Here is a 23,396-nt window from a genome sequence, read left to right as displayed (position 1 = left end):
AGGGCACAACTACACGGCGACATAAAGGGCACAACTACACGGCGACATAAAGGGCACAACTACACGGCGACATAAAGGGCACAACTACACGGCGACATAAAGGGCACAACTACACGGCGACATGTGTCGCGTAACATATTTTATAATGCTAGTCTACGGTGTTGCACTGCGACACAACAGTCGCACAAAATGCATCCTGGGTGGTTTTTTGTCACTGTCGTGTCACAGTATGTCGCAGTGTGACACCATGGACTAGCATTTTAAAAAATGTTGCGTGACATTAATGCGTCAAATAGTGGCGCGTCACATGTCGCTCTAGCCTAAGAACCAAGACTGTCAGTAAGTCATTAACCGCTTCTGCTGCAGCAACGCCAAAAGACGTCACCGCAGACTGAAGCCCTGCACTGCCTGCTTTCGAGACAGCGGGAAGTTGTTAAAGGGTTAAACTATTCTCATTGTACCACAGCATTTCTGTACGGTGCATACAAAGATATCTGTCAATTATTGAGTAGGACCACCCACTGGACTCCTAACAGGGATTAAATGAAATAAATTACAAGTTAGGGCTCATGCACACGACAGTATTTTGCGTTCAGTATACTGGCCGTTTTTTTAGTTCAGTATGCGGTACATATACTGAACCATTCATTTCAATGGTTCAGCAAAAGAAACTATATAATTACTGTATACTGTATATGGCATACGGAAAAACGGAACGGAAAAACAAAGGGAACGGAAACCCAACGGAAACAAAAAACACTGAAAAAGCCATAATGTCGTGTGCATGAGCCCTTACACAGTCTTTTCCCATAAAAGTATATATCAGTCTGCTCAGCTCCTCCTGCTCTATACCATGCTGCCTGCAGATAGGACTGGATATACTATGTGAGGTTCCCTTTAATCAACTGCAGAATATCCTTGACACTTTACTACTCACTAGCACAAACATAACAGACCTGTCGGGTACAGTCAGGTATACTCAGAGCTCCTGCATATTAATTATTCCAAGGGACAGAACAGTCGGGTCACTAATCAAACTAGACTATTGAACTATAAGAAGGGAGTGTGCAGTGTCCCACTGCAAGAGGTTAATGTCACGTATTTTGTGCACTCTATGTCCCAAAGTGTGCATATGGAGAGAGTGGGAGTTTTCCGGTTACTGTTGTTAGGCATGGGCTGGCACCACCCTGTCCTCTAGGCGATGTAGTTCACCATTATCCTCCCCGCACTCCTTTGCGTCCCGCTACAAGTGTATCTCACCTCTCATCCTTCACAGGCATCTCCCACATTCCAAAAGCAGATTGACCCAGTTACCTGGCTTTATCATTAACTTAACCCTAGTACAAGCTTAACCGGGCACGCACCAATGATGTGCTAGCGACTCCTGCACAAACAGCATTGCAATGTATTAGCCTTGCACATACAGTACTGCACAATGGATAAGAACAGCTGGGACTAAAATAGGGTTTTTTTGTAGACTTTAATACAGATGGCCTATATCTATTCAGTGGGGGTCTGACATCCAGGACCTCTGCCGATCAGCTGCTTGAGAAGGCACCAACGATCACAGTAGTGCCGCGGCCTTCGCTCAGTTTTCCCTAGGTCATGAGATGTCACGTTCATCAGTCAAATGCCCTAGGCGCAGCTCAGCCGCATAGGGGTGACTGGGGGTGAGCTGTGATACCAAGCACAGCCGCTATACAATGTACGGCGCTGTGCTTGGTGAGATGAGAGAAGGCCGCGGCGCTACTGTGAGCACCGCTGCCTTCTCAAACAGCTGATCGGCGAGGGTCCCGGGTGTCCAATCCCCACCGATCAGATATAGATGACCTATCCTGAGGAGAGGTCATCAGTATTGAAATCTTGGAAAAACCTTTTAAGTCCAAAGCTACCAAAAAATAAATATTACAAGGATGGGTTGGTGCAGATGATAGATGTGGAGCTGAGATATAATCCTAGTAACACCACCCCATTGTTGTGATTATGTACTACTATCACATGTAAACTTAAAGGGGTTTCTTGGAAGTAAAATAGTGATGCTCTATCCTCAGGATAGTTCATCAATATTAGATTGGTGAGGTCCGACCCCCAGCAAACCCCAAATGTTTGAAGAGGCCGAGGTGCTCCAGTGAGCGCTGGGGCCTCTTCCTACCCCAGTGACGCTGTGTTCATTGGTCACACTGAACTCAAATGAATGTCCCTAGGCTGCAATACAATGGACGGTGCTGTGATGAGCGCTAAGGTGCTTTCAAACAGCTGAAAGGGGAAAGGGCGCAGGGAGAAGGACCCCCAAATATCTGAAACTGATGATCTATCCAAAATATAGGTCATCAACACTGTAATACCTGGAAATTCTCTTTAAGGGATTGTCTCCTCACTGTCACCACTTCCGAAAATAAAGGCCTGGCTTCCAAAATCCAAGTGCACAGTTGTTATGAAGAAGGGAAGTTGCAGCCAGACATATAGTCCTGCAGGGAAAGTGTAGTACGACATGGTCATCCGTGTAATACACGGACAGGCTGGATCACCCATAGTCTGGCTCATAGACAGGCTCTGCTCTGGGTCACCTAGAGGGGTCTCAAGTAGGAGACCACCATTCTATGATTATAGATAGAGGTTTCCCCGATAGCATAACCCCTTTAAAAGGAAGTGTCCCCTTCCTGAAGAAGATACCAAATTATCAGTTTTCTCACTGGTGGTTTAGTCGCATGTATTATACAATCATTCTTTACTTACAGTAATGGATATCAGTTGTCTATCAGTGCGGGGCTTATACACAGAAGCCTATCTGAACAAGCAGAGATGCAGTTTAAAGCAGGAGGGAGGGACAGAGCAGAATCATGAGCTTCAGATAACTTCCTTTACAACTAAGTCCATGTATCTAAACTGCAGCAACATCATAGGTATGCCCTAAGAGACTAAAGCTAAAAAGCAGAAGGTAAGTGACCCCCAAGACGCAATGGCTTGAATATCATTTATCACCTTAAATCAGGTTTCAGTGCAGTTAGGCAAAATCTCCCAGACTGTCCAGGAAAGTCTACATGTGAATAAGCCTTTACCGTCTGTACCTTTCACCGTATCAGAACGACGTGGCATTGACAAGGGTATTTACAGCAGAATCTCTGGCAGACAATCCACGACATTACTGAGCTGTGGGTTCCAGAGTCCATTAGACTGAGCCAGAAAAGGCCACATGTCACCTACTGAGAAAGGTCCTGGATCAGCACATTCCCCAGCGCTGTGTAAGGGTGCAGCTTGTTAGAAGAGACCTTTATACAAGAAAACTCTATTTCAATAGAATCAATTTATTATTTTCTGCAGATTTCCTTTAGTTTAAAGCAACAAATTTAAAGCTCATCGGGGGCAAAACAAGGGAGAAATGGAGGACGTCAATAGAAAAGGTGATGTAGACCAGAAGGAGCCCTGAAATGAAGATTTACCTAAAATGGCCTTACGATGAAATAATAGAGAGAAAGCATAAAAAATGTGGCCTCCATAGTAGTAGTCTATGTCTACTGGAGGGTTAATACAGCCGCATGAACCCATATGAGCAGTAATCACATAAAACGTATGGGTTAGTGATTTCCAAGTAGAAATGATATTAACAGCATGTATATACAATATATAGAGGATCACAATGTGGACATGTACCAGCAGGGTGAGAGCTACGCTTTGTGAGTGGCTCACTGCCATCACCACTAGAAGGTTCCCGAGTGTGCAGCCTGCATAGAGAAGTGTATGAACAAAGGTAGAGTTTTCTGTGTTTTTGGACCCATTAAAGAGACCAGTGCACCACAGAAGAAGACAGGGGCCCATTCTTGGTCTGTTCTAAGAAATCCTTTGTAGGTTAAATAGCTTGGACTCCACACTGATGCATATTTTTCACTCTATAAGACGCAACCCCCCCTCCCCAAAGTGTGTCTTATAAAGAAAATACTATGCAGCGCTTCCATCATGGAAGCGCTGATTAGTTCGGTAGGATCAGGGAGCGGTGAGTGTAGCACTGCTAGCACTGGTATTACTCACCACTCCCCGATCTTCTCCAGGTGAAGCACTGTGTCCTAACACCGTACAGAGTCAGGACGTAATGTGTGTAATGATGCTGTGCGACGTCAGGTCACAGCTGGATCTCCCAAGTGGCAGCTCCATCAGAAGCAGGAACGATAAATCGCTTTATTTATTTTTTGTATGATCTGAGGTGTGATGAAGATTGTGAGTCTGATCTGAGCTCTGATGAAGACTGGGGGTCTAATCCGAGGTTTGATGAAGATTGGGGGGGTCTGATGAAGTTTAGGGTTCTGATTTGAAGTCTGATCCAAGGTGCTGCTTCTGCTGAGATATTTAGTTTACAGAGAGCTTTTTAGATTGTACCACTGCTGAGTTGTATTAGGTCCATTCTTCTTGAGAACATTACCTTAAACAGCTAAAATATTGAAAGCTTCAATCGTCTATTTACTTTACCTGCTTCCTTGAGGTTATACATCTTAAAAAAGGAAACCAGGCAAACCTCAGGTGCTGCCTCCAATAATGAAGTGGTAAGTGGTTACCTGACAAGTCCCGTACTGCTGGTCTGGTTCTCCTGGCTGGGCTCTGTTTATCAGTTTGCAGTGATGACATCACATTGACAACATGTAACCACTGCAGCCAACCACTGGCTACAGTGGTGCATCCGACAAGGCCAGTGGTGCATCCGACAAGGCCAGTGGTGCATCCGACAAGGCCAGTGGTGCATCCGACAAGGCCAGTGGTGCATCCGACAAGGCCAGTGGTGCATCCGACAAGGCCAGTGGTGCATCCGACAAGGCCAGTGGTGCATCCGACAAGGCCAGTGGTGCATCCGACAAGGCCAGTGGTGCATCCGACAAGGCCAGTGGTGCATCCGACAAGGCCAGTGGTGCATCCGACAAGGCCAGTGGTGCATCCGACAAGGCCAGTGGTGCATCCGACAAGGACAGTGGAGCACCCGACAAGGACAGTGGAGCATCCGACAAGGACAGTGGAGCATCCGACAAGGCCAGTGGTGCATCCGACAAGGACAGTGGAGCATCCGACAAGGACAGTGGAGCATCCGACAAGGCCAGTGGTGCATCCGACAAGGACAGTGGAGCATCCGACAAGGCCAGTGGTGCATCCGACAAGGCCAGTGGTGCATCCGACAAGGCCAGTGGTGCATCCGACAAGGACGTCATTGCTGCAACCGGATAAACAGAGCCCAATTGAAAGAACCAGAGCAGTGGTACTGGATCTGGCAGGTAAGTACTTACCGCTTATTTATTGCGGGCAGATCCCAAGGGTTGCCTGGTTGTCTCCTGAAACATGAAATGCCCTTTAAAGGTCTTTTCCCACTAAAAGTATTTACAACATATACATAGGTGATAAATAGAAGATTGTGGGAAGTTTGACTGCTGGGGCCCCAAGTGAACCCTGAGAACAGAAGGTCCCAGAGTCTCCTCTCTGAACGGAGCAGTAGTGCGATTGTCAGTCCACCGCCCCATTCACCTCTATGGGATTTATGGAAACATCATTCATAGCATAACCTGCTCGGCTGTTTCCCGTTACCCCAGCCACCCCTGGCCGCTGTACATGAAAAGTATTTTGATTTCAGCCATAAAAGGCTGACATGGGAATATCCCTTTAGATTTTTTAAGTGTTTTCTTCTTTATACAGTTGCTTCTCATCAACCCTATTAGATATAATAAAGAGGGAGTCCCTCTATTATTACTATTATCATTACTTTACTTCTCCCGCAGTATCGCAGTCTAGTCCGCCACTTCCCCAAAAATATTACTGGACAACCTTTCAGCTGGATAGTGGCTCTAAACTGGACACCCTTTTTTGTCACTGATCTCACACCTGACTTTGGTCCTGATCCATCTTAATTTTTACCTTTTGGGAAGGTCTCCATATCTGAATACAATAAGGGTTCATGCACACGGACATAATGGCTCACAGTCCTTGCTGCGGACTGCAAATATAGGTCTGCAATGCATGGGTACTGGCCTTGTGCACTCCGTTTGTGGATGCAAACTCATTGACTTATATGGGTCCATGATCCGCAACATTCAGCCAAAGATGAAAGCGAACTGTGAGAGCTGTGATTCTCTTAGGAGAAAGGACCTTAGATGACATCATCACCATGTGACCAGTAACCTAACAATATTACTGGTCACATGGCTATGAGGTAATCGAAGGTCCTTTCTACCAGGAGTGTTGCTGCAGGAGAAGTTTGCCTTAACTGTGGAGCTTTTTTTGTGAAGATTACATCAGGAAAAGGTGACGGGCTGTTATTCTAATATACTGTAAGCTACTGTATACTGTGGGGTGCTGTATACTGTGGGGTGCTATACTGCTCTACTGTATACTGTGGGGTGCTGTATACTGTGGGGTGCTGTATACTGCTTTACTATATACCTGGGGTGCTGTATACTGTGGGGTGCTATATTGCTCTACTGTATACTGTGGGGTGCTGTATTCTGTATAGTTTGGGGTGCTGTATACTGTGAGGTGCTATACTGCTCTACTGTATACTCTGGGGTGCTGTATACTGTATAGTTTGGGGTGCTGTATACTGTGAGGTGCTGTATATTGTGAGGTGCTATACTGCTCTACTGTATACTGTGAGGTGTTGCATACTGTATAGTATGGGGTGCTGTATACTGCGGTGTGCTATACTGCTCTACTGTATACTGTGGGGTGCTATACTGCTCTACTATATACTGTGGAGTGCTGTATACTGTATAGTTTGGGGTGCTGTATACTGTATAGTTTGGGGTGCTGTATACTGTGAGGTGCTGTATACTGTGGGGTGCTATACTGCTCTACTGTATACTGTGAGGTGCTGTATACTGTGGGGTGCTGTATACTGCGTGTGCTATACTGCTCTACTGTATACTGTCGGGTGCTATACTGCTCTACTACATACTGTGGGGTGCTGTATACTGTGGGTTGCTGTATACTATAGGGTGCTATATTGCATACTGTGGGATGCTGTATACTATAGGGTGCTATACTGCATACTGTGGGGTGCTGTATAATATAGGGTGCTATACTGCTTGCATACTGTGGGGTGCTGTATACTATAGGGTGCTATACTGCTGGCATACTGTGGGGTGCTGTATACTATAGGGTGCGATACTGCATACTGTGGGGTGCTGGGGTGCACTGTAACACTAGGGTGAACCGAGCCCTGGTCTCCTTCCTGCAGAGCGGTGCCCACTTCCAGCCTGAGCCCAGCTGCCCAGAGCACTGATCCTGAGCCGCTGGAGTCTTCAGAACTGGAAGTATTTACAGTCATTCACTGTACTCTACCAGGTGTGTGGATTTTTTTTGTGTGTGTGTTGTGGTGGAAGCCGTGATTGCATGCTAGGGTGTGGGAAGGCGGGATCCAGGGGGCCCAAGTAAATTTTTGCCCAGGGTCCAATCAATATTAAAGACGGCCCTGGGAATGGCACCTTAAAGGGGTCTTCCCATCACAAAAAATTGTATCCTATCCAGTGGATAGGGGAAAAGCATCTGATCAGCAGACCCCCACAAATCAGACATTTATCCCCTATCCTATGGATAGAGGATAAAATATCGTAATAGGTCAACTCCTTTAAATACCGTACATACTGTCACGATGACAAAAATGATAGGACCCTTACCTGCTGATCCTCCAGCCAAGACCTGCTGAGAAGCTTCTTTCCAAAAGCTGACACGCGGGGGCGTAGACATGACGGCTGGAATCAGATGCTACAAGACTGCAGTAAAGTTGACCAGATGCCTCTGACAGAGAGAATAACACGTGAGGATAGTGAAGGCGTCACCTCATCTGACAAATTTTAAACCACTGAGTATAATAAAGGTTGTATCATATATATTCTGTAAGAACTACTTTCATCTTTACATTAGTTTTTTTTATTTTTTATTTTTATTGGCACCTCCATATAAACTGGTATTTACAACAATGGCAGTAGCTATGGCACGGCCCATTAATTAGGTCTCATCTTGTGGCACACATGGCTTTCAATGTCTACCTATTCTTAAGGATTCCATAGTTTGCGGTATACTTACCTAAGCTACGATTCTCTCTTTCATCTATACAAAGCCGCAATACCTGGTCCTGTCCACAAATGTCACTCAGTGCTTCCTCCCTCCACTATATACCTATGTATTGTAGGCCGAGCAGTGCTCCAGTACATAGTTACTGGAGCCTTTCCTTTGCACTGCCCCAGATGTCCTCCCTTCGAATGTCACCTTTCCATCCAGCAGTAATCCTTACGCCTGTAACTTCCAGTCTACGCACTTAGGCAGATGTGTATGAGGAAGTCCGGAGGGTGTGAAGGTGTGAGGGCACATTTAGGGTTCATGCACACAGCAATGCGGCTCTGTACGGTGCCATGAGATGCCGCTGTGAGGCACAGAATTCCCCTCTAGAAGCAGGGGCGGACTGGGAACTTAAAGTGGCCCTGAAAAAAAAAATCTAAAAGTGGCCCCATATTTTAGGGGGGTCCAAATTGAGAAAAAGCCAGGCAACACAAGTAGGCAGGGCCGGCAATACCACAGTGCATCGCAGAATACTGCCCCAGCAGAACCAGATACCACAGTGCAGCACAATATACCGCCCCAACAGAACCAGATACCACAGTGCATCGCAAAATACTGCCCCAGCAGAACCAAATACCACAGTGCAGTACAATATACTGCCCCAGCAGAACCAAATATCACAGTGCAGCACAATATACTGCCCCAGCAGAACCAAATACCACAGTGCAGTACAATATACTGCCCCAGCAGAACCAAATATCACAGTGCAGCACAATATACTGCCCCAGCAGAACCAAATACCACAGTGCAGTACAATATACTGCCCCAGCAGAACCAAATATCACAGTGCAGCACAATATACTGCCCCAGCAGAACCAAATACCACAGTGCAGCACAATATACTGCCCCAGCAGAACCAGATACCACAGTGCAGCACAATATACTGCCCCAGCAGAACCAAATACCACAGTGCAGCACAATATACTGCCCCAGCAGAACCAAATACCACAGTGCAGTACAATATACTGCCCCAGCAGAACCAAATATCACAGTGCAGCACAATATACTGCCCCAGCAGAACCAGATACCACAGTGCAGCACAATATACTGCCCCAGCAGAACCAAATACCACAGTGCAGCACAATATACTGCCCCAGCAGAACCAAATACCACAGTGCAGCACAATATACTGCCCCAGCAGAACCAAATACCACAGTGCAGCACAATATACTGCCCCAGCAGAACCAAATACCACAGTGCAGCACAATATACTGCCCCAGCAGAACCAAATACCACAGTGCAGCACAATATACTGCCCCAGCAGAACCAAATACCACAGTGCAGCACAATATACTGCCCCATCATAACCAGCTACCACAGTGCAGCACAATATTCTGTGCTGCACTGTGGTATTTGGTTCTGCTGGGGCAGTTTTTTTTTGCAATGCACTGAGGTATTTGGTTCTGGTGGGGCAGTATATTGTGCTGCACTGTGGTATTTGGTTCTGCTGGGGCAGTATATTGTGCTGCACTGTGGTATTTGGTTCTGCTTGGTATACTATGAAGGGGCCTTTGTGCTTGTACCAGTACTGCAGCCCCATCAAACAGCTGATTAGCAGGGTTGTCAGACCCCCGAATAATTACATATGACTGCCTTGTACTAAGGATAGGCCATCAGTATTTTTAAAGGGGTTCTACAGTTTGTTTTAACTGATGATCTATCCTCTGGATAGATCATCAGCATCTGATCGGCGGGGGTCCGACATCCAGGACCCCCGCCGATCAGCTGTTTGAGAAGGCGGCGGCGCTCCAGGAGCGCCGCCGCCTTCTCACTGTTTCCCTCAGGCCCAGTGACGTCACGACTAGTATCAACTGGCCTCGGTGGGGCTAAGCTCCATTCAAGTGAACAGAGCTTAGCCGCGCCCACGCCAGTTTATACTAGTCGTGACGTCACTGGGCCTGAGGGAAACAGTGAGAAGAGCGGTGCTGCCGGAGCGCCGCTGTCTTCTCAAACAGATGATCTGCGGGGGTCCTGGATGTCGGAGAATCCAGAGGATAGATCATCAGTTAAAACGAACTGTAGAACCCCTTTAAAAATACTGATGGCCTATCCTTAGTACAAGGCAGTCATATGTAATTATTCGGGGGTCTGACAACCCTGCTAATCAGCTGTTTGATGGGGCTGCGGTACTGGTACAAGCACAAAGGCCCCTTCATAGTATACCAAGCACAGCGCCGCAGATTGTATAGAGGCTGCGTTTGGCATTGCAGCTCAATCCCTTTCATTTGAATAAGACTGAGCCGCAGAAAGGTCATGTGACTGATGGACGTGACATCACAGGCCGAGGAAGAGGCTGCAGCACTTACCCGAGCGCTGCGGCCCCTTTGAAAAGCAGATTGGCAGGGGTTCTGAGGTTGGACCCCCACAATCGGATATGGATCATATATCCTCAGGATCTGTCATTAAAGAGGTATTCCCCTCCACTGATCATTAGAATGGGGGCCCCGAAACCACAACAGCCCACTCAACTCCCATAGAAATGAATGAAGCGGACACGCACATGCCCAAACGGCCTCTTTGTTCATTTCAGGGCGCACAGGGCCCCATTTCTTGTGATCGGTGAGGGTCCCCTAGGTGGGACCCCTACCGATCTAATAGTTATTCCCTAGGCTCTGGATAGGGGATAACAATCTTACCAGAATACCCTTTTAATATGTTAGTCCTAATGGACCCCATTAAACATTTCTAGTTTAAAAGGGTTTTCCAGGATTTTTATACTGATGACCCATCCTCCGAGTATCTGATCGGTGAGGGTCCGACACCTGAGACCCCCGGCCAATCCGCTGGCTAGAGAAGGCACCAGCGCTCCGGTGAGGGTCGCTGCCTTCTCACAGCTCACCAAGCACAGCGCCGTACATAGTATGGCAGCTCACCCCCAGTCACTAGAATGGGGCTGAGCTGCACCTAGACTATGTGACATGACATGGTCTAGGAAAGCTGAGAGGCCATGCTGCTACTGCAAACAGCTGATAGGTGGGAGTCCCGGGTGTCGGACCCCCACCGATCAGATGCTGATGACCTATCTATCGGAAAACCCCTTTAAGAACATTACCACGGATCCCTGCATTGTAGGTACAGAGTACAGCTTGCAAAGTGCTGATCTGCTATACTTAGCCTGCAGCAAGTTACACTCATATCAGTCAGAAGAAAAGAAATGATTCCAGCCATGTAATACAGATTGTAATCCATGAGGTTAGAGTGCTCGGTGGGTGACGCTCGTCTGTACCTAGGTGTGAGGCTGGGGGCTTCCTCCGTAATCTTACAGAAGAGGTACAAGCGGCCAGTATGCTGCAGGCAGCACTCACTTTACTCACCCTTACTTTGCTAACAGATGGGCAGGAGCCTTTAAAAGGCGGATCTTGCATCTGTAACGCTATTGGCCACTGTGTGTGTGTCAAGCCTCATTTTAGCAGCCAATAGAGTGGTGGATGAACATGGGCACAGAGTAAAAGGACCTTTGATGATGTCACGGTCATGTGATGGGAGGAGCAGCATGTGGGCAGCTTGTTCAGTTATGTATCCCTATGGCAGGGGTCAGCAACCTCCAGCACGCCAACTGTTGTGAAAATACAACTCCCAGCATGCTCTGCTCACTTCTATGGGAGTTCCGAGAACAGCCAAGCAAGTGTGCACACTGGTGGTCGTAGTTTCCCCTCTGCCGCAGTGCCGAATGTTGCTGATCCCTGGCATATGGTATCGAAGGGGTTGTCTGATCTTGAACATTGGGAGTATATGGCTAGGATATGCCCCAAATGTCTGATAAGTACGGGTCTATCTTTAGAACTGAGCTCACAAAGTGACGGAGGGTGCACCACGCGCGCGCGGCCGCCCTCCATTCATTTCTTTAGGAGCGCTGGCTCACCTATTTCCGTTAGCCCCATAGAAGTGAACAGAGCGGTGGCGCTACCCATTCATTACCATGAAACGTGCCGCTCAGCTATTTTCGGCACTACCACAGAAATTAATAGAGGGCGGCCGCACATGCGTGGTGCGCCCTCCGTCACTTTGTGAGCTCAGTTCTAAGGACATTGGGGGGACCTGAACCTATCAGACGTTGGAGGCATATCCTGGCAATATGCCCCAAATCTCCAAGATCAGAGAATCCTTCAAATCATCCAAATCATCTACATAACGCAGCATATGTTACTCACACGGCCACAGCGCAGGCCGGCTCTCTTCTGGGGACCCTTCTTCTCTGTGCTGAGATCTAAGTCCTGAAAAAAACAAACACAAAAACATAAATATACTAAACCATCTGTACAAAGCACTGGACTTTACACACACGATTAACCCTGCGATCACTGTCCAAACAGGGGCGGACATGCCATTGGTGCAGCTACACAGGGGCCCTATATGCAAGGTGGGGCAGGGGCAGACTAGAAACATAAAGTGACCCCAACATTGTAGGTGGGTCCAGCTTCACAGAAGGCAGAGGCAACACAAGTTGGCAGGGTCAGCAGTACCTCCCCAGAAGATGTGCCTCTGCAGGGTTGCCAAACAGAATTTTTCTTTTTTCTGGACAACTTATCCCAAAATCACGGACAGCCAAGGACAAATTGGAAAAGTATAATGAATGATAAAGATTATAAGTAATACATATACTGATAAGAACTCCTCACCAGTAAATGATGATAATTACCTCCAAAATAATCTAATCATGTATCACCAGCCTTAAAAAAATCACGGACACATTTTTTTTTCTTTCACGGACACAGGAAAAAAAGTCGCCTATTTTTAAGGACTGTCCAGAAATTTCTGGACGGTTGACAACCCTGTCCCTCTGTAGTGGCCATCAATGGCCGCTAAGTTCTCTCCTCCTCCTCCAATGATCTCGGATATGGAGCAGGGTGCTTAGGAGGTGACATGAGGGCCACAACACCAAGCCAGCCCTACCCTCAGTAGGGTGCCTGGACTTTCTGTAACAACGACTCCTATTGTATCTGACCAGGGGCAGAGAGGAGGGAATATTCCCTGTAGGGTCTATGGCCAGTCCGTCCCTGACGGGTTCCATACCACTATCAAATAAGGGCACCAAGGTTCCCTTGGTTCGAAATTTCTGATAGATTTTGATCCATTTGGTGAAGGATTGACTAGAGGAGCACTATGCTGAGCACCGCACTACTATTAAATAGCAAGGGGCCCACATACTACACAGGGGCCCTCTACTGTCTATGTCCCCCCACCAAAGGCGCTGCATCCCATGTCTGCATATCTAACGACAATGTGAGTGCACAAGAGGATGGTCAGACATTACATTCACACTAAACGCATATCAGACACATACAGACAGACACAATATAACTCGTTAGAGGGACACTTATGGTTCTCTATGTGAAAGATTCATTCACACAGAACTGTACGATAGAGGGGCTTTTAATTTCCTTACTATCACAAGACTCCTGGAAACATAGATTTATGTATGACTGCAGCACTTCTGCATGCAAATTAAACACACTCAGCTCTGCTGCATGCAAATTAATCACACACTCAGCACTGCTGCATGCGTATTAAACACACACACACTCAGCACTGCTGCATGCATATTAAACACACACACACACTCAGCACTGCTGCATGCATATTAAACACACACACACTAAGCTGTGCTGCATGAATATAAACCACTGCTACATTTTAGTAGACACACCCAGGGCTGCTGCATGAACTAAACACATACACAGCTCTACTGCATGAATATTAAACGCAACGAGCACTGCTGCATGCCTATAAGACACACACAACTCTGCTGTGCTGCATGGAGCCCATGTAGACACTGCACGTACCCAAACACAGTCCAGAGCCTGCCTGACTCCTCCCAGACACGTGACTAATCATCATAGTGATGACGTCATGAAAGGTCCTTCAGCCTCTAGGATGCAGCTGTGAGTACTTGTGTCTGGTGATGGTGGCCCCAGGAGTGGGATCTGCAGTCACACAGCTATAGTGGGACAGATCAGTACCGCTGGCTTGGTGTAGAGCAGTGTCCCCCCAGCTTTCGGGATGATGGGAGTTGTAGTATTACAATATCTGGAGAGCTGCTGCTGGGGGAGCAGGGATGTGAGAGGACAATCTGCTCTGCTCCTGTCCGCAGAGGAAGACCGCTGCGGCGTAGGGCTGCTTTCACATGCTGCAGAATTTTCTGAGACTGAAAATCATTTCCATTCATTTGAACGAGCGGAAAGCACAGCCAGGGCTGGTGCAAGGATTTTTGCCACCCTAGGCAAAAGCTAATTTTGCCGCCCCTTGACTCCGCCCATTGACCACACCCCTTTCCCCGCCCCTTTTTCAGCCACCTATTGCATGCAACATTTAACTATGGTCGCGTACCCTGTGCCAGTCTGACTATGGTCGCGTACCCTGTGCCAGTCTGACTATGGTCGCGTACCCTGTGCCAGTCTGACTATGGTCGCGTACCCTGTGCCAGTCTGACTATGGTCTCGTACCCTGTGCCAGTCTGACTATGGTCGCGTACCCTGTGCCAGTCTGACTATGGTCTCGTACCCTGTGCCAGTCTGACTATGGTCGCGTACCCTGTGCCAGTCTGACTATGGTCATGTATATCTAATATCCAGCCATTGTCTGCCACCTAGTACCATCCCAGTGATGCCAATCACTCTGCGCTGTTCAGCAGATTGGCACACCAAACACGAGCAGTGCCACCTATTCACTGCCAGGCGCCATTCAGCCACTGTCTGAAATCCTGTGCCACCAGGGCAACATAAAACAGTATGCTGCCTTGTGCCCTCTGGCACTGTCCTGCACCCTGTACCATTTATAGCCCTTTAGACAGTCTGTGCCACCTATTAGGCTCCATGTGCCACTGCTGGGCACCCTTTGTCAGTCAGAATCTATGGCACCTAGTCAAGCAGCAGGTGTGCCCTGACCCCTGTACACAAGTGTGTGCCACCCTGCTGCCAGTCACTGTCCTGCAGCCTCTGACACCCTAGTGCAGGTTGTCAGAGTGCGGTTGCCAGGAGAGCTGGGTGTGTTGGGGCAGCTGTCATGTGTATGGATGTACACTAGGTATCAAAGTTTACTACAGTAGAAGTCTAATATTTTTTATTTTTAAAGCGTCTGGTAATACAGCTTTCATGGCTGTGAGGTAAATGCCTTGCCTCTGATGTGTCAAGGTCGTGAGTTTGAATCCCAGGAGAAACTTTTCTGAAAGAAAGCCTAAATGAGATTTAAATACACCAGGGTCTCGTAGCTGCGACAGCTGCGTGCCGCTCTCTCTGCCCGAAGTGAACTCATCGGAGCAGGAACAGAAGGAGATGAGATGATGACAAGTAGGGGGCGGGGCGCAGGCGGCGGCCGGTGCCCCCAGGCAGAGTGCGCTCTACGCGGTTGCCTACTCTGCTTATGGGTGGCGCCGGCCCTGAGCACAGCACGTGGATTTTTGCAAGTCCAATTCGGGTGAATAAAACTGATTTTCAGTACAGAAAAATTCTGCAAGAAAATGTGCAGCCTGTAAAGAATCCTAATGCACACATTGTGGAATACATGCGGATTTCCGTGCAGAAAAAGCGCCGTTATTTACAGATCCAGCAAGGTGTGTGAGGGGGAGATCTGCTGCAAATCCGCACCAAAAACCGCTGTAAGGGCCAGTTCACAGGACTGATTATTAAAAAAACGGTTTTTATTTTTGTATGAAATAAAGCTTTTTTTTTCATGCAGTTTGTGGCTCATTTTTGATGCGTCTTTTTTTAACCAATGTTTAGTACAAAGCTGCATTTTCAGCTTGAGTTTTTTGACACAGATCTGCGCCAAAAAACACGAAAAATGGTAAAAAACGCATGGACTTAAGCTACTTTCACGCTTGCGTTGTTGTTTTCCAGCATTGAGATCCGACAGAGGAAAAAAAAAACATTTCAGTTTAGTCCTCATGCATTCTGAATGGAAGGAGATCAGTACAGGATGCATCGGGATGTCTTCCTTTCCGGCAGCGTTCAGTTTTGTGACCGCTGCAAGCTGCAGTTTTGTGCCTGTTCATAAAAACGGGAAATAAACGGATCCGGCACTGAAAAGAATGTAAGTCAATGCTGACGGCTCCGTTTTTTAGGAGCCTAAAAAACTGGATCCGTCACCCATTGACTTTTCACTGTATGTAGTGACGGATCCGTTTTTTTCAGTTTTGAGTTCACACAACTGCATCCTAACGGAAAGGATCCATCCTGATGTGCAAAATCGAAACTGATCCGTTTAATTCCGGTATTGAGATCCACTGCCGGATCTCAATACCGGAATTAACAACGTTAGACCTCTTGCACACGAACAATACGGCCACGGGCGTACAACGTTCGTGTGAAAGTAGCCTTTACATGGAGCTGTATTTTTCTGCTCCTCATTCATTTCAGTGGGAGATTCAGCGCTGCTTCTTTTTTTCCACGTGGTTTGCTTCCCATTGAAATGGATGGGGGCTGTTTTGAGGCAGAAACTCACCAAAATCAGTGACCGAAAAAAACTCAGTGTGAACCGGCCCTTAGACATTGTGGATTTTGGTGCGGATACGCTGCAGAAGCGCACATAAATCCGCGCAGAAATTCATACGGATCTTATGTGCGTTCGCCCATACCCTTAGGCCACCTGCACACGGTGCGAATTCCATGTGCTTTTTTCTGCGCAGATTTCCATGCTGAAAAAAACCATAGCTTAATGCCTCGTGCACACGGCCGTGTTTGCGGTCCCCAATTCACGGGCAAAGTCCGTGCGGCGGCCGGGACGGATCGAGACCCATTCAACTTGAATGGGTCCGTGATCCGTCCGCACCGCAAAAAAATAGAACATGTTCTATTTTTTTTGCGGTGCGGAGGCACGGACGGAAACACCACGGAAGCACTCCTTAGTGGTTCCGTGCCTCCGTTCCGCACCGCAGCTCCGGATTGCGGACCCATTCATGTGTTCGCGGGCCGCGTGCGTGAGGCCTAATACAGTACCAGCAAAGTGAATGCGATTTGACAACTCGCTTAGTGTGCGCATGGAAATGTGGCGCAATTGAGCTGAAATTAGGCGCACGTCTCCATGAGTATGGGCAAAATGGGGAGCAACTTGCCACTCAAAACTGAGGCAGAAATGTACGCCAGTCCGGGATTGGAGCAGAAATTAGAAACGTCTGAATTAGTGTAAAAAAAATCTAAATAGCCTCCAAAACAGGTGCAATTTCATTAGTAAATGAGACGAAAAACAAAAAAAAAGCCTAAAACAGCTGCGGACACTATAGTAAATGTGCCGCAGTGTGTCTCATTTATCGTCTTGCGCATAGCAACCAATCAGAGCTCACCTTTAATTTCTTACAGTGTTCTGAAAAAATGAAAGGTGAGTGCTGATTGGTTGCTTTTGATAAATGAGGCCCAGTGTGCCTTCATCTTACCTAGAGATGCTTCAACTGCGTGCATGATGGATAAGGCTCCGGTTGTGGTAAATGCATGGAGTATATAGGCAGCGGAGAACCAGTGGAAGGGACTCTGGGCCTCATGTATGAAATAAGGGATCTTAGTGGTTGCTAGGCGACTGGGCCCATAGCAACCACTAAGATCCCTGATTTCGTTCTCAGCCGCCGTCTGGTTGCCATGGGCTACGCTGGCGTTGGAGTATGCTAGATAGGTGTGATCTGACTATACCGTGTTGTATCTTACCACCTCACAGGATGGCTGAAGACTGACGGACGCCCCGCAGCAGGAGGACTGAATGCTAATCGCCATTAAACCAGGTAGGGCTGAGCACTTCAAGACTTTCTGCTTTTGCATTGATATAATTGATGAGCTGGACATGGTGAGGCGGGGTGCACCTACATGAGCTGCGGAGGACAAGGGTCACTCCAGCCAGAAACTAAAAATGAATCCTTTGGCCAAAGTCATGGAGCTTTATATGTTCCCAAAGTTTCAGTCACCTTAATGGCGCCATTACAGAGATCCCCTGCTGTCCTCCACTAGGCCGCAGCTGGAGCCTGTGCCGCCATAACTGCAGAGTGGGGCTGAGTTACCTCAGAGTCAGCATAAGCAATACCCAGACTCTATCACATAATGTACAGTGATGGCTGCCCCCCTCAGGCGTCATGATGCGACAGGTTTTACATTTTGGCCTTTGTGGGCGGGGCTTAGTTGTGTGCAGCTGCCCACTGACTTCTATGTACTGAGAGGTGATTGCTATACAGCGGACACACTTACTAGTCATGGAGGTGCTAGGTGCTGCAATGTGGAAAATATGTAGTAACCGGGACTAAAAGAAAGCGGAAAGCCTCTGCAATGTAAGTAGGGAAGGCATATAAATACCGCGTGATGGTTGATTTTTTTTATTTTTGACTGGAAAGCTCCTTTAACCCCTTAAAGGGAACCTGTCACTGGGATTTTGTGTATAGAGCTGAGGACATGGGTTGCTAGATGGCCGCTAGCACATCCGCAATACCCAGTCCCCATAGCTCTGTGTGCTTTTATTGTGTAAAAAAAAACGATTTGATACGTATGCAAATTAACCTGAGATGAGTCCTGGCCCTGACTCTTCTCACATACAGGACTCATCTCAGGTTAATTTGCATATGTATGAAATCGTAGTTTTTTACACAATAAAAGCACACAGAGCTATGGGGACTGGGTATTGCGGATGTGCTAGCGGCCATCTAGCAACCCATGTCCTCAGCTCTATACACAAAATCCTGGTGACAGGTTCCCTTTAAGGCAGCGATGCGCAATCTGCGGCCCTCCAGCTGTTGTAAAACTACAACTCCCATCATGCCCTGCTGTAGGCTGATAGCTGTAGGCTGTCCAGGCATGCTTGGAGTTGTAGTTTTGCAACAGCTGGAGGGCCGCAGGTTGGGCATCCCTGCCTTAAGGACTCAGCCCTATTTCACCTTAAGGACTTGGCCATTTTTTGCAAATCTGACCAGTGTCCCTTTAAGTGCTGATAACTTTAAAACGTTTTGACTTATCCAGGCCATTTTGAGATTGTTTTTTTTGTCAAATATTGTACTTCATGACACTGGTAAAATGAAGTAAAAAAAATTCATTTTTATTTATAAAAAATTACCAAATTTACCAAAAATTTGTAAAAAATTGCAAATTTCCAAGTTTCAATTTCTCTACTTCTATAATACATAGTAATACCTCCAAAAATAGTTATTACTTTACATTCCTCATATGTCTACTTCATGTTTGGATCATTTTGGGAATGATATTTTATTTTTTGGGGATGTTACAAGGCTTAGAAGTTTAGAAGCAAATCTTGAAATGTTTCAGAAATTTTCAAAAACCCAATTTTTAGGGACCAGTTCAGGTCTGAAGTCACTTTGCGAGGCTTACATAATAGAAACCACCCAAAAATGACCCCATTCTATAAACTACACCCCTCAAGGTATGCAAAACTGATTTTACAAACTTTGTTAACCCTTTAGAATTAATGGAAAATAGAGATACAATTTCAAAATGTCACTTTTTTGGCAGATTTTTCATTTTAATAATTTTTTTCCAGTTACAAAGCAAGGGTTAAAAGCCAAACCAAACTCAATATTTATGACCCTGATTCTGTAGTTTACAGAAACACCCCATATGTGGTCGTAAACTACTGTACGGGCACTCGGCAGGGTGCAGAAGGAAAGGAATGCCATACGCTTTTTGGAAGGCAGATTTTGCTGGACTGTTTTTTTTTTTTACACCATGTCCCATTTGAAGCCCCCCTGATGCACCCCTAGAGTAGAAACTCCATAAAAGTGACCCCATCTAAGAAACTGCACCCCTCAAGGTATTCAAAACTGATTTTACAAACGTCATTAACCCTTTAGGTGTTCCACAAGAATTAATGGAAAATAGAGATACAATTTCAAAATTTCGCTTTTTTGGCATATTTTCCATTTTTCCCAGTAACCAAGCAATGGTTAACAGCCAAACAAAACTCAATATTTATGGCCCTGATTCTGTAGTTTACAGAAACACCCCATATGTGGTCGTAAACAGCTGTACGGGCACACGGCAGGGCGCAGAAGGAAAGGAATGCCATACGGTTTTTGGAAGGCAGATTTTGCTGGACTGATTTTTTGGACACCATGTCCCATTTGAAGCCCCCCTGATGCACCCCTAGAGTAGAAACTCCAAAAAAGTGGCCCCATTTTAGAAACTACGGGATAGGGTGGCAGTATTGTTGGTACTAGTTTAGGGTACATATGATTTTTGGTTGCTCTATATTACACTTTTTGTGAGGCAAGATAACAAGAAATAGCTGTTTTGGCACCGTTTTTATTTTTTGTTATTTACAACATTCATCTGACAGGTTAGATCATGTGATATTTTTATAGACCAGGTTGTCACGGATGCGGCAATACCTAATATGTATACTTTTTTTTTATTTATGTAAGTTTTACACAAAGGATTCTTTTTTGAAGCCAAAAAAATCATGTTTTAGTGTTTCCATAGTCTGAGAGCCATAATTTTTTCAGTTTTCGGGCGATTACCTTGGGTAGGATATGATTTTTGCGGGATGAGATGACAGTTTTAATGGCACTATTTTGGGGTGCGTTTGACTTTTTGATCGCTTGCTATTACACTTTTTGTGATGTAAGGTGACAAAAAATGGTTTATTTAGCACAGTTTTTTTATTTTAAATTGTTTACGGTGTTCATCTGAGGGGTTAGATCATGTGATATTTTTATAGATACGGACGAGGCGATACCCGATATGTATACTTTTTTTTTATTTATGTAAGTTTTACACAATAATATTTAAAAAAATTTTTTAAAAAATGATGTTTTAGTGTCTCCATATTCTGAGCCATAGTTTTTTTATTTTTTGGTCGATTGTCTCAGGTAGGGGCTAATTTTTTGCGGGATGAGGTAAAGGTTAGATTGGTACTATTTTGGTGGGCAAACGCCTTTTTGATCGCTTGCTGTTGTACTTTTTGTGATGAAAGGTGACAAAAAAAATTGTTTATTTAGCACAGTTTTTATTTTTTACGGTGTTCATCTGAGGGGTTAGGTTATGTGATATGTTTATAGAGCCGGTCGATATAGACGGGGCGATACCTAATATGTATACTCCCCCCCCCCTATTTTTTACCAATTTTTTTTTTACTTCATTTGGGGAAAATGACGTTTTTGTTTATTTTTACTTGAAACTTTTAATTTTTGGGGGGAAAAACTTTATTTTTTCAACTTTTTTTTTCACTTTATTTTTTGTCCCACTTTGGGACTTGAACGTTTGTGGGACTAATCCTTTACAATGCATTCCAATACTTCTGTATTGGAATGCATTGGCTGTATGAGTAATACTGTGTGTATTACTCATACAGCTTCCGGCCTGTGAGATCCAGGGGGCTGGATCTCACAGGCTCTTCACCGGAAGGCATCGTGCTGCCTTCCATGCCATCGGGTCCCCCCTACAGCCCCATGGGGACCCGATGGCACCACCGCCGCCGCACCAGGTAAAAGCGACAAACCGCAGGTCTGAATTGACCCCCCCCCGCGCATTTAGCCGAGGTGCCTGCTCAATGATTTGACCGGGCGGCGGTGATCGGAACTATACATGACGTACTAGTACGTCATGGGTCCTTAAGGACTCGGGAACCATGCCGTACCGGTACGTCATGGGTCCCTAAGGGGTTAAAGTGGTTCTCTGGAAATTCAAAAAAAAAAATTACTGAAAATCCTTAAATATTACATTATTATAAATATATTTCCAAATACCTTTCATTAGTTAGAATGGCTCGTTTTGTCTGGGGAGCAATCATTAGGAGAAATAAAATGGCCGCGTCCTATTAGTACACACAAAACCTGTCCTAATCACACAGCAGGACAAGTTACTTCACAACTCTGAGGTAAAGAGCTGCCTGATCATCCTTTCTGCTCTGCTTGTCAGGGATTATGATCCTGAATGCAGATAATAAGATCTTCAGATGATTCTCTGTAGGAATGGAGATCATGAGGAGACAAGAAGTACAGAGAGGAGGTGGGGATGTGGCTGATGAGCAGCAGCACTTGTATTCAGTCTCCATTACCACCGTCTCTCTTGTCCGTCCTCTCTGTACCTCATGTCTCCTCAACTTTTGCACTTGCTTGCATACTTCCCAACTTTTTGGACGGTCAAAGAGGGACACTTACGGTTCATTGTGTGAAAGCTCCATTTTTCCTGCATCTCTATACACATTATTTTACGAAATGGCACAAAATATCTGAATATAGACATTTCTGCAACTGCATTAATTAATGAAATAATCTACAAGACAGGCTCTAATATACAGATAGGAAGCAGACAATATTGTAAATGTAATAATGCAAATCTGTACCTCAGATCAAAAAGAGGGACATTTATGGAGCAAACAGGGACACTTGAAAGGTCTGCACTTGTGCAAAAAAATTAATGTTGCGGCTTTTTGAATTATTACACCACTTCCCCCAGTTTTGAAATATGGGTAGGAAAGTGGGCGTTGTTAGCTATGCTAATGAGCTTAAAGGGGTTGTCTCCAGGGGCGTAGCTATAGGGGGTGCAGAAGTAGCAGTCGCTACCGGGCCCAGGAGCCTGAGGGGCCCAAAGACCCTTGTGCCACATAAGAAGACACCAGTATTATAGACAGTGCGTGCTGGTCAAGTTACACCTCTGGCTGGAGGGAAGGGGTTAGGTCAAGAATTTGTACATGGGGGTGCCGTTTCAATGTTTGCCTTAGGCAGCACGAAGGCAATGTGCTTCCCTGCCCCTGGCCATAAAGCACTGAAGGAAGGGGGGCCCAAGCTGAACTCTTGCACCAGGGCCCATGATCCTTTAGCTACGCCCCTGGTTGTCTCACTTAAGCAAATAACATTTAGGGCTCATGCACACGAACGTATTTTCTTTCCCTGTCCGTTGCTTTTTTTTTTTTGTGGCCCGTATGCGGAACCATTTACTTCAATTGGTCCACAAAAAAAACAGAAGTTACTCCATGTGCATTCCATATGTCCGTATTTCCGTTCCTCCAAAAAATAGAACATGTCCTATTATTGTCCGCATTTCGGACAAGGATAGGACTGTTCTATGAAGAGCCAGCTGTTCCATTCCGCAAAATACGGAATTCACACAGATGTCATCCGTATTTTTTGTGGATCGCAAAATATGTACGGTCGTGTGCATGAGCTCTTAGGGTCCATTTACACGTCAGTATTTTGTAATCTGAATCCGTTACGCAAATTTGCGGAAAGGAACAGGGACCCATTCATTTCAATAGCCTCGCAAAAAATGCTGTCCATATCCGTTGTGTGGGTTCGCAAAAAAAAAAAGAGCTTGTCCTACTATTGTCCGCAAAATGCAGTCTGTGGTCTCATTATAGTCAATGGGTCCACAAAAATGCGGATGACATGCGGA

The 23,396-nt window shown here is 46.1% G+C and overlaps 2 protein-coding genes across 8 annotated transcripts in view; one reads left to right on the top strand and one right to left on the bottom strand.

Annotated features, from left to right (window-relative positions):
• SLC25A21 (solute carrier family 25 member 21) overlaps nucleotides 1–12,301 on the bottom strand; it is a 315,638-nt gene extending 303,337 nt beyond the window's left edge. The window contains exons 1-2 of one of the 5 annotated variants that reach the window (XM_040411991.1): nucleotides 12,237–12,301; nucleotides 7,644–7,764 (exon numbers count right to left, since the gene is read on the bottom strand). In XM_040411991.1, the coding sequence (XP_040267925.1) occupies nucleotides 7,644–7,713 (70 nt within the window). In that variant the 5' untranslated portion in view covers nucleotides 7,714–7,764; nucleotides 12,237–12,301. Of the gene's footprint in view, nucleotides 1–7,643; nucleotides 7,765–11,137; nucleotides 11,240–11,311; nucleotides 11,469–12,236 lie in introns of those variants that run through there. The other 4 variants (XM_040411993.1, XM_040411990.1, XM_040411992.1 and 1 more) reach the window with 4 other exon arrangements.
• A 1,636-nt stretch (nucleotides 12,302–13,937) lies between these two features.
• The window catches only part of MIPOL1 (mirror-image polydactyly 1), a 384,033-nt gene continuing 374,574 nt past the window's right edge, over nucleotides 13,938–23,396 (top strand). For 2 of the 3 annotated variants that reach the window (XM_040412311.1, XM_040412310.1), the window contains exons 1-2: nucleotides 13,938–13,967; nucleotides 17,728–17,791. The gene's annotated coding sequence lies outside the window, so the exon portion shown is untranslated. Of the gene's footprint in view, nucleotides 13,968–17,727; nucleotides 17,792–23,396 lie in introns of those variants that run through there. The other variant, XM_040412313.1, reaches the window with a different exon arrangement.

Source organism: Bufo bufo, chromosome 11 (genome assembly GCF_905171765.1).
Source record: "Bufo bufo chromosome 11, aBufBuf1.1, whole genome shotgun sequence".
Classification (NCBI taxonomy): domain Eukaryota; kingdom Metazoa; phylum Chordata; class Amphibia; order Anura; family Bufonidae; genus Bufo; species Bufo bufo.
Note: the sequence above shows the minus strand (reverse complement) of the source record. Positions and strands in the feature narration are given on the sequence as shown.